This window comes from Corvus cornix, chromosome 28, assembly GCF_000738735.6.
Source record: "Corvus cornix cornix isolate S_Up_H32 chromosome 28, ASM73873v5, whole genome shotgun sequence".
Classification (NCBI taxonomy): domain Eukaryota; kingdom Metazoa; phylum Chordata; class Aves; order Passeriformes; family Corvidae; genus Corvus; species Corvus cornix.
In genome coordinates this window covers 3,094,685-3,111,660 of record NC_046356.1, presented here as the reverse complement: position 1 = coordinate 3,111,660, position 16,976 = coordinate 3,094,685, and the positions used below count along the sequence as shown (strand labels likewise).

Below are 16,976 nucleotides of genomic sequence, written 5' to 3'. Positions count from 1 at the left end.
CCCCAGGAGCCCCAAGACCCTGGGGCAGCAGGAAGGTGGCAGATGCTCCAGCACCTGGGAGTGGACAGTGTCACCTCTCACACACCCAGCGTCCACCACGCACCCCTGTGATGCCCCCAGATCCCTCAGCAAGGAGCAGGAGTGGCCGCCCATGGTGCCCCTGGTGCTGCTGCTCATCCCTGTGCTGGCAGGACCCTCCTCATACCTGTGGAGGAGAGGGACTGGGGTCAGTGGGACATGGGGGAAGCACATCTGGGAGAGACTGCACGGCCTCAGGATTGTGTGTGTTTGTGAGTGAATGTTTGTGCACAGGTTTGCACTCTGGTGGGATCTCTAGATGCTGGAAATGCCCTTTTTGCAGAACTCATAGGGACCAAGGTTTTGATGCCACGGTGATGGCCGCAGGGCTGGGCTGGGAGCTGTCACACCTGGCACAGCCGGCGCACCTGGCACACCCAGCACCGAAGCAATCTGATCGCCCAGGCTGGAGCCAGGGCTGACTCTGACAGCCGCATCCTGCACCAGGGCAGTGTCCAAGTGCAGCCGGTGCCCATCGGCGTCTCCCCTCCCGTGCGGTTTTTAATGCAGATGCTCTCAGACTGAAACCTTTTATTTAAAAAAACCCCAACCTTTCAACATAAACAGGAGCTGGTCTCTGCTGCAGGCACCTTGTCAGGGCTCAGGCGGGTCCCTCTGTGCCTGGGGGGCTGCGAGCTGCTGCAGACCTGGGTGAGACCCCTGGAGTGCCGGGGTGGTGGGGCGGGATGCTGCGTGTCCCAGGGGGAAGAGCGGGAGCCGGGAACGGGCTGCGGGGTTAATGGATGTGCGGTTGATCGATGAGTGATTAACAGTGCCAACGGGACAGGACGGAACGGGCCCGTCCGGGAAGGGATCCACTTTTTTGGGCGAAATGCTGCTTTTCGGAGAGCTGCGCTGCCCCGTGGGGCTCCCAAGGGTGGAATGGGAAGGGATGGGGTAGGGTGGGGTGGGGTGGGTGGGGTGGGGTGGGGTGGGGTGGGGTGGGGTGGGTGGGGTGGGGCGGGGCGGGGCGGGGCGGGGCGGGAGCGGTACTCCTGTTCCTCGTCCCCCCGCCGCACCGGCCCCTTTAAGAGCCGGTTCCCGTGACGTCACGCCCACGGATACTTTGTAGCGCGGGGAGGGCGGGGCCTGCGCGCGCCCGGCGGGGACGCGGGGTCTCTTAAAGAGGCCGCGCAGCGGCATCAGGTAACGGGGGTCCCGGGCCGGGGGCTGCGAGGGCGGAGAGAGGGGGCTGTGTCCCGGCTGCTGGTCTCGGCCGGATTCGGTCGTCCAGCATCCCCCCGAGGCTGTTAGTGCCTCCCCGCCCCCCGCCGGGGCTATCCTCGTGTCCCCGTCGTACCCCCGAGATGTACCCATGTCCCCTCTGGCCTGTCCTCATCGTCCCTTCGAGCTGTCTCCATGGCCCCCCTGGGCTGTCCCTGTCTCCCCCGGGCTGTCCCCACGTCTTCCCGGCCCGTCCGCCTCCCGGTGACTCCGCATCCCGGTCCGGGGGTTGCCGGGGTCGCGGGATCCACCGAGCTCCCGCTTGCAGCGATGCGGCGTGTTTGTGCTCGTGAGATGAGTGAGCAGATTCCCACGCGAGTCCCCCGGGAAGATCCAGGGATTCTGTGATTGTTTTGTCCCGAAAAGAGCCGCCGCCCCCGCGGGGCTGGGACTCCCCCGGTCCGGCAGTTCCGCAGCACCCTCCGGTCCCAGCGGATGTGGACACTCAGACACCTCTGTCTCCCCGTGTCACCCCCACCCCGGCAGCTGCTTCCTTCTCTCCGTGTCACCCCATCTGACCCCGGTGCATCCCTGGAGGAATCCTGCCCCCGGACCCACTCGTGTCCGGCCCCGCAGGCCGATTAGGCGGATTTCCCAGCCGGGATCCTAATCCCGCTGCCCCGTGCCTGCTTATCCCGGCTGCGCCCGGGACCCGGCTTAGCCCCGGGCGCGGGCGGGTGGCGGCGAGCGCGGGGCGGCGGGTGAGTGCGCGGCTCCCCCGGCCCCGGGGAAAAACGAGGGGCGAGTGGGGGGTGGTGGTGGTGTCCCAGGCTCGCGGTGACCGGGGAGCCGCCCCGGAGCTCGGTTCTCCCGGGGCGCGGGTGGGTGCACCGAGGCGGAACGCTGCGGGTTGAGTCGTGCCGGCGCCGCCACTGGGCTCGTCACTGAGCTGCCTTGGCAGAGCTTTGCCGCCGGGCCCCGGAGCTGCTGGCCCCGGTGAATTCCCAGAAACTGGCCGAAACGCGGCTGCTACCCGCGGGATCCGGGTGTCGGAGCTCGCTCCTCGAGCCCGCGGCACCGGAGCAATTCCGCTCCTGGGCTGATGAGAGCCCCACCCACATTCTTCTCACGGGGAAACTGAGGCACGGGCAGGTCTCAGACTTCCCCTGGCTGCGCAGCTCGCCGGGGCTTGGAGCTACTCCTGGGGTGCCCGGCTGCTCCCTGTGCCCGGCGTGGGCTTTGAATCGTGCTCCTGGCTCCTGGACAGAGCTCGTGCCCGATTCTGGTGCTTTCGATTTAGGAAAGAATGTGATTTGAGCCTTTAGCTCCGGAAAGGAGCTTTGCTGCAGGAATGCCGTCCGGCTCCTGCCGGCCCCGGAGCTCAGCCCTGTGCCCGGCACTGTGCCCGGGGTGTGATAAGCCCCGAACCAGAAGGAAGTGAGAGCCCAACCGTCGCCCTCGGCTTGGGGCTGCCCCCCCTGCTCTCACCCGCAGGACCCCCGCGATGGCCGTGGGTACCCAGCTGGGGCTGCTGCTCTGGAAGAACTTCACCTACCGCCGGCGGCAGCGGGTGAGTGGGCGATTGGGATGGGGCTACCCAGAGCCGCTGGTGCCTGGCACAGGGGCAGGCAGAGCCCTGGACACTGATGGGCACCGAGACCCCTACCAGCCTTGCATCTCCCCCAGATCCAGCTGGCTATCGAGATCCTGTGGCCCCTCTTCCTCTTCCTTATCTTGATCTCAGTGCGGCGATCCCACCCGCCCTTCAAGCAGCACGAGTGTGAGTGTCCCCCGCAGGACCCCCTGAGCCAGCTGAGACCCCTCTGCATGCCCCTGTACGGGAGCCCTTTGGGGTGACACCGGCGGGACAAACACGGGAGGTGGTCACAGGCTGGGGGCTCGCTGGCATCGCCCTACTCGGGTGTGTGTGGGGTCCCGGGGGTCCTGCACTGCCCTCCTGAACCTGCCTCCCTCTCCCTTAGGCCACTTCCCCAACAAGGCGCTGCCCTCGGCAGGGACCCTGCCCTGGCTGCAGGGCATCATCTGCAACATGAACAACCCCTGCTTCCGGCATCCCACGGCGGGAGAGGCCCCTGGCGTGGTGGGCAACTTCGATGGCTCCATGTGAGCGGCGGGGCCGCGGAGCTGCGGGGCAGAGCGGGGCTGGGCCGGGGTCTCATTGCCCACCCCATGTCCCATGTCACAGCCTCTCCCGCCTCCTGACCGAAGCCCGGCAGGTCCTACTCCACGGCCACGGGCAGCGGCTCCTGCGCAGCTTCGCCCGGCTCCTGCCCGCCCTGCGCCGGCTCCGGGACAGTGGGAATCAGCGGAGGGGTGAGCACCGGGGGCGGGGGGTGCCGGGGGAGCGAGACCCCTTGTCTGACCCCTGCTCCCCCAGCTCTGCCGGTGAGGGAATACTTGAGAGAGAACGAGACCTTCTCCCGGTTCCTGCGGACCAACACATCTCTGCCCCCGGTGCTGGTGGATGAGCTGATGGGGGCTCGGCTCAGCCCCCGCATCGTGAGTGTCGGCGCGGTGCCCACTCCCGGTGCCCACTGCCGGTGACCGCATCATGACCCCCCCCTCTCCCTCCAGTTCTCCCTGGAGAGCATTCGCCTCCCGCTAAAAGCCCTGGTCTGCAACGCCTCGGTCCTGGGGAGCTTCCTGGTGGAGGGCGTCGCCGACTCCACCCAGAGCCTGCAGCAAGGACTGTGCGCACTGCCCAGCTCCCAGCTCCGTGCCATGGAGGGCTCCTTCCTCTCCCAGATGGACTTCCCGCGGCTCCTGGCGGTGAGCCCCCAGCGCGGTCGGGTGCTGGAAGGCACCGAGACAGAGACCCCTGGCCTCCCCGGCAGGGCTGTGACCCCCTTCCCATGTCCCCTTGTAGGAACAGCTGAGCTCAGAGTTGGGCGGAATCGCTGTCACCGTGGAAGCTTTGGGCAGCTTCCTGCGGGATGCAACATCCCTGATGGAGGAGGTACACCCCTCACTCCCCTGCCCCCTACCCACTCACACCGTGTCCCTGAGTGTCCCTGTCCCCCAGTGCCCTGCTCCACTCTCGTCCCACTCTCCCCAGGTCTCCTCCATGACCAGCCTGGCCGAGCTGCGGCAGGAGTTAGAGGGGCTGAGGGCCCCCAACACCAGCACCACCAGCACGGGCGCCTTCACAGCCCTGTCACGCATCGCCTGTGGACACCCCGAGGGTGGGGGGCTCAGGATCCCCTCCCTCAACTGGTACGAGGACAATGACGTCAAAGCATTCCTGGACCGTAACAGCTCGGAGAAGAGACCTGTGGCCTCAGGCAGCAGCAGTAAGTGGGGGGCTGTGGGGGGTTCAGCCAGGTGCTGTGTGGGGCAGTGGAGGCTGGTGGTGTGGGGCTGGTGGTGAGGGCTCTGCACCCCCAGGTCCCTTCTGCCGGGAGCTGCTCCGCAGCCTGGAGTCCAACCCCCTCTCACAGATCTTCTGGCGGGGGATCAAGCCCCTCTTTGTGGGGAAGATCCTGTACACGCCACCCGGGCCCGGCCCCGACAGTGTGATGGCTGAGGTGAGTGGGGGCTGCAGGGGGCTCTGGGGGGTTTGGGGGTCTCATCCTGGACCTGTCTCACCTCCCTCTCACAGGTGAATCGGACCTTCCGGGAGCTGGCGGTGCTGGGGGAGTTGGGGGGTGCCTGGCAGGAGCTGGGACCCCGAATCTACACCCTCCTCAACAGCAGCCTGGAGATGCAGGTGCTCCAGGTGTGTGACCCCAGGCTCCTCCCATCGGGAACGGGGCTGCTGTGGGGTGCAAGGTGGGGTGTGGTGGGGGGCAGCTGGCCAGGAGCAGGGTGGGGTGCAGGTGGAGCAGAGGGGGCTGCATGGCCTCCCATACCCTGGTGCTTTGCAGGACCTGCTGCTGGCCCCGAGCACAGCCCAGATCCTGGATGGGTTTCTCAACGGCACCTCCTGGAAGCTGCCAGAGCTGGCCACGTTCCTGGCGGGGCCGGCGGGGGGGCCGGGCCTCACCTGGCACCAGGTGTACGCTGATGTGGACGCGGTCCTGAGCATGCTGTCACAGTTCATGGAGGTGCGTGTCACCCTGCTGTGGGCGGGCTGGCCCCCTGTGCCCCCGTGCCCGCTGACCCCTACCTGCCTTCCCACAGTGTGTCTGCCTGGACAAGATCGAGGCAGTGGCCACAGAGGAGCAGCTGGTAGCCCGGGCCCTGGAGCTGCTGGAGGAGCAGCAGTTTTGGGCAGCAGTGGTCTTCCAGCCCCCCATCAATGCCACAGCCCCCGGACTGCCACCCCATGTCCGCTACAAGATCCGCATGGACATCGATGATGTCACGAGGACCAACAAGATCAAGGACAGGTTGGAGGATGCCCACCCTGTGTGTCTCCACGGCCGGCCAAGCAGCCTGTGCTCGTTGCCAGGGGATCCCTGCTCCCAGCACTGTGCTCTGCCCCCAGGTTTTGGGACCCAGGCCCTGCAGCTGACCCCTTCAGCGACTTGCGCTATGTCTGGGGAGGCTTCGTCTACATTCAGGACCTGGTGGAGCAGGCGGTGGTGCGGGTGCAGACTGGGGCTGCCCCACGGACAGGGGTCTACGTCCAGCAGATGCCCTACCCCTGCTATGTGGATGATGTGTAAGTGGGCACGGGGCAGCTCCGAACTGCTGGGACTGTTGAGTGACCCCCCTGCTGCCATGGGGGACACGTCCGAGCATCCTGCAGCATCGCTGCCCCGGGGAGATGGCACAGGGCTGGTCGTGCCCTTGTGTCCCTGGCCCAACAGTGGCCCGGGGGTGTTGAGCTAGGGGCAGAATGTCTGGTGGTATCTCCCCAGGTTCCTGAGAGTCCTGAACCGCTCGCTGCCTCTCTTTATGACGCTGGCCTGGATCTACTCAGTGGCCATGATCATCAAGGGGGTGGTGCATGAGAAGGAGACGCGTCTCAAGGAGACCATGAAGACCATGGGGCTGAGCAGTGGGATCCTCTGGCTCAGCTGGTTCCTCAGCAGCTTCATCCCCTTCCTCCTCAGCTCTGCCCTCCTTGTCCTCATCCTCAAGGCAGGTTGCAGGTCTCGGGGGACAGGGCAGGTGACACAGGGAACATCAGGGCTGGGAGCCAGCATGGGGGGCTCCACAGGCTCCAACCTGCCTCCATCCGCAGCTGGGAAACATCCTGCCCTACAGCGACCCAGCAGTCATCTTCCTCTTCCTCGGCACCTTCTCGGTGGCCACCATCAGCCAGTGCTTCCTCATCAGCACCTTCTTCCCCCGTGCCAACCTGGCCTCGGCGTGCGGTGGCATCATCTACTTCTCGCTGTACCTGCCCTACGTGCTGTGCGTCGCCTGGCGCGACTACATCACCTTCCCAATCCGCGTCCTCGTGGTGAGCGCCCGGAGCTGCCCCTCTGCAGTGCCCCTGGTGCTCTGGGGGGGGGTGTAGGGATACAGGGGATGGGTGAAGGCCAATGGGTTACAAAGGATCTGCATAGGGTCTCCTAAAGGATTGTGGGTCTGTCTTTTCTCGCCATGACCCAAAGAAGTGGTTGCCTTTCCAGGGAGTCCTGCTGGGCGATTGCGAAATCTCTTATCTCAGCAGAGATCCCTCCAGGGCAGGGGCTGGGCATACCCCACAACTCCCCCTTCTGTATTTATTAAAAAGACATTCCTGGCAGCCTTTCTACAGCAACGTAGGAGGCAAGAGAACATAAGTAACACAATAATAATTACAATGAATACCCACAAAGCTCCCTTAATCAAAGATGCAATCTATCCTGTTATTCCCCATCGTGCCAAAAAGGTCATTGACCCAGTCTAGGCTCTTATCTACTTTTAGGTCATCGAGGCAGCAGTGAGGACAGCATCAACGTAGATACATTTCATCTTTGGGCAGGGATGGGGCTTCTGAGAGGGAATATAAGTGAGATTTGTTAGCTTTGTGGTGAGAGGGGAAGTTTTGGGGTTTAGGGAGGTTTGACAAGGGTTGAGGGAAGGGGATATTTTGGGGTAAAAGGGGTGATAACATATAAACTAAGGATCAGTTTTTCAGGCTGCGTCTGGCCTACGGCTTGCCTTTGGGCCGCATCCCCCAGGCCAATCTTTGCCCACGCTGCCATTCTCGCCATCCCCAGAGCCTGCTGTCCCCTGTGGCCTTCGGCTTCGGCTGCGATTACTTCTCCCTCTACGAGGAGCAGGGGGTGGGCATCCAGTGGCACAACCTGGGTGCCAGCCCCGTGCCAGGAGACCCGTACAGCTTTGCTGCAGCCATGGGGCTGCTGCTGCTGGATGCTATCCTCTATGGCCTGGCGACCTGGTACCTCGAGGGTGTCTTCCCAGGTGTGTGCAGCCCCTCTGATCCCCAGCTGCCCCTCAGCCCCGGCCCCACTCAGCCCCGTTTGCTGCAGGTCAGTACGGGATCCCCAAGCCCTGGAATTTCCCCTTCCTGAAGAGTTACTGGTTTGGAGAGTCATCCTCAGCTGGGCACTCCCTGTACCACATCAGCCCCCACACTGCACCCCAAGGTGAGTCGCTGCCCACCCTGGAGCTGTGTGGCCGAGGGCAGTGACCATGGAGCAGGGCTGGAGCCCTCCAGCCCAGGCCTTGCTCCCCAGAGGAGGGTCCTGCACCCCATGGTGAGTGGTCCTGCCCCCAGCAAGGAGTCCTGCCTGGGATGTGACCCCTTGATCGCTTCCAGTGCTGGTGGAGGAGCCGCCTGCCGAGCTCCAGCCCGGCGTCTCCATCTGCAACCTGGTGAAGGTCTATGGCAGCAGCGGCCGTGCGGCCGTCAATGGGCTGAGCCTGGACTTCTATGAGGGGCAGATCACATCCTTCCTGGGCCATAACGGTGCTGGAAAGACCACCACCATGTGAGCCACAGAGGGGCTGCATGGCCACCGCTGGGGACAGGAGCTGAGCCTGACCCTTGTCCCCACCTGGTCCCCACGCAGGACAGGGCACCCTGACCCCAAGCCCTGCTGTTCCTGCACTCCATGACCCACTTTCCTCACCACATCCAGGTCCATCTTGACTGGCCTCCTGCCCCCCACTTCGGGCACTGCCTATATCCTGGGCTGGGACATCCGCTCCGATATCGACAGCATCCGCAAATCCATGGGGATGTGTCCCCAGCACAACGTGCTCTTCGACATGTAGGCAGGGGTGGGGAGGTGTGGGGAGTGATGCAGGGCTGTCCCCCTCAATTCCTGTGCCCCTCACCCTGCCCTGCTCCCCCTCTCCCCGCAGCCTCACGGTGGAGGAGCACGTCTGGTTCTACGGGCGGCTGAAGGGGCTCTCGGAGCAGCAGGTGCAGGAGGAGATGGAGCAGCTGCTTCAGGACACGGGGTTGGCCCACAAGCGCCGGGAACAGACCAGGAACCTCTCGGGTGCGTGCAGGGGTCAGGCTGGGTGCCTGAGCAGGGGCCGGTGGCTCTGAGCCCCCCCAACACTGTCCCTCTGCAGGCGGGATGCAGCGGAAGCTCTCGGTGGCCATCGCCTTCGTGGGCGGCTCCCGGGTGGTCATCCTGGACGAGCCCACGGCCGGCGTCGACCCCTTCTCCCGCCGCAGCATCTGGGAGCTGCTGCTCAAGTACCGCAAAGGTCAGGGCTGGGGGTCCCCCCCTTCGCCCTCTGAGCCCCCCAGCCTGGGGCGAGCAGGGAGATGTGCTGGTGGGGAGAACCTGCAATGGGGGGGGAGGTCTGGCAAGGGGATCTGGGGTCAAGTCCATTCCTGGTCCCCAGGCCGCACCATCATCCTGTCCACCCACTACATGGACGAGGCGGAGCTGTTGGGGGACCGCACCGCCATCATCTCGCAGGGCCGGCTCTGCTGCTGTGGGTCCCCCCTCTTCCTCAAGGCCAGGCTGGGCACCGGCTACCACCTCACCCTGGTGAAGCGGGAGCGGAGCGGGACAGGTGGCAACACCAGCACTGTCCCCAGTGTCACCAAAAAGGTGGGTCCCTCTGCCCTGGTGATCATCCCCCAAAGGGCAGCCAGTGCCTCTGTCCTGGGTATTGGGGGGCACTGGGGGCCAGGTCCTGCTGTGGGGTGCCAGGGTCCAGCCACCCTTTCCTGCAGGACGGCAGCGACTCGGAGCACAGCAGTGACACAGGCCTGGGCAGCGAGCGGGGCAGTGACGCCAGCGCCGTGGGTGAGGGTCTTGTCCCCTCACAGTGTCACCCTCAGCTGCTCCCCGTACATCCCCTGTCAGCCAGGGGAGCTGGGGGTGCACAGCCCTGCATCCGCCTCCTCACCTCTCTTCACTGGAGGGGCAGAAGGGGATCCCCATCCTCTCCCACCTTCCCCGCAGACCCTCAGGCTGGGATGCCGGGCACATGGAGCTGTAGCCAGCTGCGCTAGCCAGCGGCTCCTGCCCCAGGTTTCCAGCCCTCCCCATCCCCCCAGATGTGGCCCAGCTGTCAGCACTGATCCAGAAGCTGGTGCCCGGCTCCCGGCTGGTGGAGGACATTGGGCACGAGGTGCTCTTTGTCCTGCCCTACAGCGGGGCCAGGGATGGGACCTTCGGGAAGCTGTTCCGCGAGCTGGACACACGCCTGGGGGAACTGGGGGTCTCCAGCTACGGCATCTCCGACACCACTCTGGAAGAGGTACCCAGAGGGGCTGTGGTCAAGGGGCTCCCAGGGTGCCCTCAGGGGGTTTCTCTCACCGGGCTGTGGGTGTTGGTGTGCGTTTAACACCAGCCCTCCCACACCCCCAGATCTTCCTGAAGGTGGCTGAGGACACAGGGCTGGACACTGACACCACAGGTAAAACCCCTCAGTCCTGGCTGCAGCTGAGCTCTGGGGTACCGGGGGTGCTGGGGAGGTGATAAGCAGCCTGGAGCAGAGGTGTGAGGGTGTCCCCAGCACCCTGTGTGTCCCTGCCAGGGCTGGGGTGCCCTCTGGGTGTACCTGTGGCTGCAGAGATGTGTCACAGCCTGTGGCCTTGGCCCTGCCCTGGCATCTTGTCCTCATTTTGTCAGGAACCGCAAGAGGAGCAGCCCCATGCGAGACGGGGGACGTGGATGTGGCCGATGGAGAGCTGGGTAAGGATGGGGAGGTGGGACCCCCGAGCTGCCACTGAGTGCTCCCCACCTCCAGCCCCTGGGGGCACATGTCCATCTGGGCAGGTGTCCATCCAAGCAGGCATCCCTTCAGACACCTGTCCCTTCAAGCAGGGGGATACTCAGGGACCCTCGTGCAGCATTTCTACCTGCCAGTTTTGGGGTGTCCCCAGAGCAAAGAGCCAGGATGAGGGTGGGTTTGGGGGAGTCCAGCTCTGTGCAGGGGTTGGGATGGGACATGAAATCCCAGCCCCCTTATCCTGGATGGAGAACTGGCATGGGGGCAGCAGCCACGGGAGTCTGGTGGGCTGTGATGGTTTGGGGCACCAGCTCTGCCCTGGGTGGGTGCTGACCCCCGCCCAGCTGTAATCCCTCTCTCCTCTCCTTTACATTGAGCCAAAGGAGCCCGGCGAGGTAGGAGCTGGGAGCTGTTTGGGGGGGCTGGGGGCTCCTGCATGCAGCATCCTGTCCCTGCTGGGGTGGGGAGGGATACCCCTGCCAGCACCCTGTCCCCCCACGCCCCGCCTGGCACGAGCCCCTTGCCAGACCCGTCTCTGCCCTGGCAGTGGAGGAGCCCCGGGAGACGGACCTGCTGCGGGGGGCGGCGGGGCAGGCCTGCGGCAGGGTGAGGGGCTGGGCGCTCACCTGCCGCCAGCTCCGCGCTCTCTTCACCAAGAGGATGCTCCACGCCCGGCGCAGCACCCGCGGCTTCTTCGCGCAGGTGGGGCCGCGGGGAGGGGATGGGGCAGGGCACGGGGCAGGGTGGGGCAGAGCCAACCCTGACCCCCCTCCCCACCCCTCGACCTCCTCAGATCGTCCTCCCCGCCGTCTTTGTCTGCATCGCGCTGCTCTTCAGCCTCATCGTGCCGCCCTTCGGGAAGTACCCGCCGCTGCAGCTCCAGCCCTGGATGTACGGGCAGCAGTTCACCTTTTTCAGGTGTGTTCCCAGCCCTCTGCCCGCCGTGTCCCTTGTCCCCCACTGCCACCAGCTCACTCCTGTGTCTCCTGGCAGCAACGATGCCCCGGGAGACCCCGACACGGCCCGGCTGCTGGACGCGCTCCTGGCCGAGCCCGGCTTTGGCACCAAATGCATGAAGGAAGAGGGGAAGGCGTGAGTGCCCGCAGGACGGGGCTGGAGGAGGCAGCCGGGGCTCAGCCCTCACCTCAGTGCCCACCTGCCCACGGAGCCACCTGGTGTGATGCCATGGCACTCCCAACCATCCCCGTGGTTGGTCCCGGTGCCTCTGGCTCGCACCGGACTGGTAATGGGGGTCTCTCTCTCTCTCTCTCTCTCCCGGGTGCCCAGGACGGGGCTGTGCCCACCAGCTTCCCACCCCGATGGCTTCTCGGCCCCCTCAGCCCCCCCATCCCTGCTGGAAGCGCTGTGGCGTGGGAACTGGACACAGGCTGAGCCGTCCCCCCCGTGTCAGTGCAGTGGGCCAGGGGCACACAGGATGCTCCCTGAGTGTCCCGAGGGGGCTGGGGGGCTCCCACCACCCCAGGTAACCCCCAGCTCAGCAGGGGTAGCTCCAGGGCTCCGTCACTGCCGGCTGTGGGGGCAGGTGATGCTCCGAGGAGGCCATGGGGCTGGGTGTCCATCCAGCCCATCTGTCCATCCTGAAGGTACAGAGGGGGACAGGGGACATCCTTCAGAACCTGACAGGCAGGAACATCTCCGACTACCTGGTGAAGACCTACCCCCAGATCATCCGGCAGGAGTGAGTGCTGCGACTCGGAACATCAGGGACACTGTGGGGACACCAAGGGAACACCCCAGGGACACCTGGGGGAAGGGGACACTGCTGGGGACATGTGGCTGGGGAGGCAGGTGCTGCCCTAATGTCCCCTCGGGGGGTTTCTCTCTCCTCTGTCTCCCCCCACCTCATTTCTTTCAGGCTGAGGAACAAGAAATGGGTGAATGAGCAGAGGTGAGCTGGGCAGGGACTGGGCCCTGGCACAGCCAGGGATGGGAAGAGGCAGGAGATCCCTGGTGGGTTTGGGGAGAGCCTGAGGGGTCCCTGGGCAGAGCCATCATCCAGGTGCCTTCAGCCCTCTGCTGTGTGCCCCTCCTGCTGTCTGGGTGGGTGGAGAGTTGAGTTTGCACAAGGGTGGGGGTGGCAAATGGGTGGCAGGTTTTGTAGAATCGTGGAATTGTAGAATCTCGTGGGGTGGAGGGGACCCACGTGGATCCTCAAGCCCAGTTCCTGCCACGCTGGCAGAGGGAGTCTCTCTGGCAGGTTTGGGAGCCCCGTTTCTCCTGCAGGTACGGCGGCTTCTCCCTGGGCGCCGGCAGCTCCCAGGCCCTGCCGTCAGCAGCAGAGGTGGATCAGGCAGTGCTGGAGCTCCGGGTGCTGCTCAGCATCACCCCGGTACGGCTGCACTCAGACCCTGGCTCAGCTCTGGCGTCCCAGTGCTGGGAGAGCCCTCCTCACCCTGTGTTCCTGCACCCAGGGCAGCCCTTCAGATCGGCTCCTGGCCAACCTCAGCCGCTTCATCGAGGGTTTGGACGCCCGCAGGAATATCAAGGTGTGCCCAGGGCTGGGGGTCCCTCAGGGGTGAGAGCTGGGGGGCAGCAGGGATGTGACAGCTGTGTCCCCTCCGGGGGTGGAGCAGCCCAAGAAGGACTGAGAGTGGCTGGGGCTGGAGGGGAGCAGGACTCCTGGTGGGAATGGGTGCTGCAGGCACAGCCAGGGGCAGTGCCAGGGTATGTGGGGGCTCTGAGCTGCCCGGCCCTCTCCGTGCTGCAGGTCTGGTTCAACAACAAGGGCTGGCATGCCATGGTCTCCTTCCTCAACGTGGCCAGCAATGGGCTGCTGCGAGCCTGGCTGCCCCCCGGCACCGACCCCACGCGCTTCGGCATCACGGCCACCAACCATCCCCTCAACCTCACCAAGGAGCAGCTCTCTGAGGCCGCCCTGTGAGTGCTGGGGATGGGGGTCCCACAGCCCCCTCTGGCCCCTGCTGAGCTCTCCCCTCCTCGGCAGGATGGCCACCTCTGTTGACGTGCTGGTCTCCATCTGCGTGATCTTCGCCATGTCCTTCGTCCCGGCCAGCTTCGTTGTCTTCCTCATTGAGGAGAGGGTCAGCAAGGCCAAGCACCTTCAGTTTGTCAGCGGGATGAAGCCCATCACCTACTGGCTGGGCAACTTCGCCTGGGACATGGTGGGGATGGGGATGGGGATGGGGATGGGGATGGGGATGGGGACAGGGACCAGTTCCAAGGGGTCTGGTCCCACCCCTGACCCCTTTCCCGGCTTTTCCATCCCCACAGTGCAACTACCTGGTCCCTGCACTGCTGGTCATCCTCATCTTCCTCTGCTTCCAGCAGGAATCCTACGTGTCCTCGGCCAACCTGCCCTCCCTGGTGCTGCTGCTGCTGCTCTACGGGTGATGGGGCAGCAGAGCCCAGCAGGGGCGAGGGGGTTATGGGGCTGGGGGCAGCCAGGGTGAGGGGGTTGTGGTGCTTGGGAGGGTGGCTGCTGTTTCAATCCCCCCAGGCTGCAGGGTGCACCTCGGCCAGCCCCTGCCTCTCCCCCCTGCAGATGGTCCATCACCCCCCTGATGTATCCAGCCTCCTTCCTCTTCAGCATCCCCAGCACCGCCTACGTGGCCCTGACCTGCATCAACCTCTTCATCGGCATCAACGGCAGCGTGGCCACCTTTGTGCTGGAGCTCTTTGTGGACCAGGTGAGCCTTGGGATGCCCCGGACCCCCCATCCCTTCCCTGCAGGGCCAGTGCCAGCTCCCCTACCCCTCTCCTCACTGCCCCGACAGAACCTCAATGACATCAACCGCGTCCTGAAGAAGGTTTTCCTCATCTTCCCCCACTTCTGCTTGGGCCGAGGCCTCATTGACATGGTGAAGAATCAGGCAATGGCTGATGCCTTTGAGAGGTTCGGTGAGTCTGGTGCTGTCAGGGCTGCTCACCCTCCCCAAAGCCCAGCATGGGGCTCCCCCATGCCTACAGCCCTTCTCGCTGCTTGCAGGAGACAAGCGCTTTGTGTCCCCACTCTCCTGGGACCTGGCAGGGAAGAACATGTTTGCCATGGCCATCGAGGGCATCATCTTCTTCCTCTTCACCCTCCTGCTGCAGTACCACCGCTTCTTCCTGCGCCTGGCGTGAGCACTGGCCGGGGGGGTACCCTGGGGGTGCTCAAGGGGGTGGACAGCCCTGGATGTGCCCCTACCACTGTTCCCACAGGCCACGGGCTCTGGAGCTGCCCTCACTGGGGGACGAGGACCAGGATGTGGCCAGGGAGCGGGCGAGGGTGGGCAGCATCCCCCTGCACAGCCACCTCCTGCTGCTGAAGGACCTGACCAAGGTGGGTGCGTGGGGCTGGACCCTGCTGTGACCTCCAGCCCCCCCGCAGTCCCCGGCCATGCCGGTGGTGACAGGAGGGAGCACTCGGTGCCACCTCTCCTCCATGCAGGTGTACCGGCGCAGGAAGGCTCCGGCCGTGGACCGGCTCTGCGTGGCCATCCCCCCCGGGGAGGTGAGGGACAGATGGACAGACAGACAGCACTGTGGGCAGGGCCAGGGCTGCTGGTGACCCTGCTCTGCCCCCACAGTGCTTTGGCCTCCTGGGGGTGAACGGGGCCGGGAAAACATCCACCTTCAAGATGCTGACAGGGGACACAGAGGTGACGCTGGGAGAGGCCTGGTTGAAGGGGCACAGGTGGGTGAATGCAGGGACCCCACAGCTCGGACCCCTCTCCATGTCCCCACAGCACCCATGCCATCATCTCTGTCCCCAGCCCATGCTCCACATGGCCCTTTGCCCTGCAGCCTGCTTTATCCTCATCCTCATCCCTGCAGCTGCTTGTCCCTATTGCCACAGTATCCCTGGCACAACTCCCCATCCCACAGTGTGCTCACCTCTCCCTGCCCCGTGCTCACCTGTCCCCAACCCACAGCGTGCTCACCGACCTCCAGTCCGTCCACCAGCACATGGGTTACTGTCCCCAGTTTGATGCCATCACGGACCTGCTGACAGGGCGGGAGCACCTGGAGTTCTACAGCCGCCTGCGCGGGGTCCCGGAGGAGGAGACCCCCAGGGTAGGGCCTGCACCCTGGCCCCCCTAGCCCATGGGGAGCCCCCACCCTCACCTCCTCTGTCTCTCGCAGGTGGCTCAGTGGGGCATCGCCGCGCTGGGGCTGGGCCCGCACGCGGACCGGCCGGCGGGCAAGTACAGCGGGGGCAACAAGCGCAAGCTCTCCACGGCCATCGCCCTCCTCGGCTGCCCCCCCGTCGTCTTCCTGGTGAGGGGGGCAGTGGGAGGCCCCACGGCAGCACTGGGGTCCTGCCCAGGCTGACCCTGGGCTGGGACCGTTGCAGGATGAGCCCACAACGGGGATGGATCCGCAAGCCCGGAGGTTCCTGTGGGAGCGCATCCTTGGCGTTATCCGGGACGGCCGGTCCGTGGTGCTCACGTCCCACAGGTGAGTCCCCACCAAAGGGCCTGCAGCCCCACCAAAGGGAGCACCCCTCTGCCCCCATCACCCCCCTACAGGGGAGCACCCCTATTCTTGTGGGACCCCCCGGAGGGGAGTGTCCCTATGCCCCGGGGGAGCTCACACGTGCTCCCCCAGCATGGAGGAGTGTGAGGCGCTCTGCACCAGGATGGCCATCATGGTCAATGGCCGGTTCCGCTGCCTGGGCAGCGTGCAGCACCTCAAGAACAGGTACCGGCTCAGGGGGCTCAGGGGTCTCCTGAGGGTGGTGGCCATGGCCAGTCCTTGCAGCAGTGTCCCCTCTCCCCGCAGGTTTGGGGACGGGTACACGGTGGTGGTGCGGGCGGGGGGCCCTGGCCCGGCAGCGGTGCAGGCCCTGCTGCAGCAGCACTTTCCCGGCATCGTGCTGCGGGAGCGGCACGGGGGACTGCTGCAGTACCACCTGCCTGCCCGTGTCGCCTCCCTGGCCACTGTCTTCAGCCTTCTGGCCGCACATCGTGGCCCCTGCCACATCGAGGACTACTCTGTGTCCCAGACCACACTGGACCAGGTGACAGGGGAGGCAGGTGTGAGGCTGAGGTGGCCTTGTCCCATGGTGCTGTCTCTCATCATGCCATCACCGCAGGTCTTCGTGCACTTTGCCCAGGAGCAGAGCGATGGGGATGTCGGGGAGGTCACAGCCCCAGAGCAGGATGCGGCCCCCAGTCCCGGGAGGAGGCTGACCACGTTCCTGGAGGACGACAGCTACCAGGAGAGCGCTGTCTGAGTGGGGCATGGTGTCCCATGGACCCCTACAGACCCCTCCCCAGCTGTCATCGCAGTGCGACCCGGGGTCACAGGGCTTTGGGGTACTGCGGACCACCGGAGCTGCACAGTGGAGGCCTGGGTACATCCTGCCCACTAACATGGTGTCACCATCCCATGGGACAGTGGGTGCTGGGGAGGGTCAGAGTGCCAGGACAGGGCTGGCCCCGGCTCCCTGCGGTGGGGTGATGCCCTGCAGGGTCTGAGCTGGATGGGGGATCTGGGGCTGGCCTTGGGACCCCGCTACTCCCCACCGGAGCCGAGCTTGCTGTAACAGAGAAATTCAATAAAGACTCGCGGTACTGCCGGGGGGCTCGATTGCCCCAATGTGATCCCAAAGAGGGACAGGGCGGGGGGCACAGCAGGACAGGGGCAGGAGAGTGGGCCTGGCACAAGCGAACATCGACCCACAGCGCCGCGCCTGGGGCTCCCCC

At 65.3% G+C, this 16,976-nt stretch overlaps 1 protein-coding gene across 6 annotated transcripts; it reads left to right on the top strand.

Moving 5' to 3' along the window:
- The first annotated feature begins 1,138 nt into the window (after nt 1-1,138).
- Nucleotides 1,139-16,854, top strand: ABCA7 (ATP binding cassette subfamily A member 7). Of its 6 annotated transcripts, none has more exons than XM_039566139.1 (51): nt 1,139-1,224; nt 2,737-2,812; nt 2,929-3,022; nt 3,225-3,366; nt 3,449-3,576; nt 3,641-3,762; nt 3,838-4,032; nt 4,130-4,219; nt 4,319-4,553; nt 4,648-4,787; nt 4,862-4,978; nt 5,127-5,306; nt 5,383-5,591; nt 5,690-5,866; nt 6,066-6,288; nt 6,392-6,613; nt 7,359-7,563; nt 7,632-7,748; nt 7,922-8,093; nt 8,244-8,375; nt 8,470-8,609; nt 8,686-8,823; nt 8,965-9,176; nt 9,302-9,374; nt 9,629-9,831; nt 9,942-9,990; nt 10,206-10,268; nt 10,683-10,700; nt 10,853-11,007; nt 11,099-11,223; nt 11,299-11,397; nt 11,593-11,788; nt 11,910-12,004; nt 12,182-12,214; nt 12,550-12,655; nt 12,738-12,812; nt 13,034-13,203; nt 13,271-13,448; nt 13,558-13,673; nt 13,829-13,973; nt 14,061-14,184; nt 14,273-14,405; nt 14,488-14,608; nt 14,717-14,779; nt 14,856-14,962; nt 15,201-15,342; nt 15,412-15,546; nt 15,623-15,726; nt 15,877-15,969; nt 16,051-16,288; nt 16,364-16,504. In XM_039566139.1, the coding sequence occupies exons 2-51, from the start codon at nt 2,747-2,749 to the stop codon at nt 16,502-16,504; spliced, it is 6,756 nt and encodes a 2,251-aa protein (XP_039422073.1). In that variant the 5' UTR covers nt 1,139-1,224; nt 2,737-2,746. The 6 variants fall into 6 exon arrangements, with proteins under 6 accessions (XP_039422073.1, XP_039422071.1, XP_039422076.1 ...); XM_039566137.1 differs by having other exon boundaries at nt 1,141-1,224; nt 2,543-2,812; XM_039566138.1 differs by lacking the exon at nt 1,139-1,224 and adding an exon at nt 1,545-2,003 and having other exon boundaries at nt 2,543-2,812.
- The last annotated feature ends 122 nt before the right edge of the window (nt 16,855-16,976 follow it).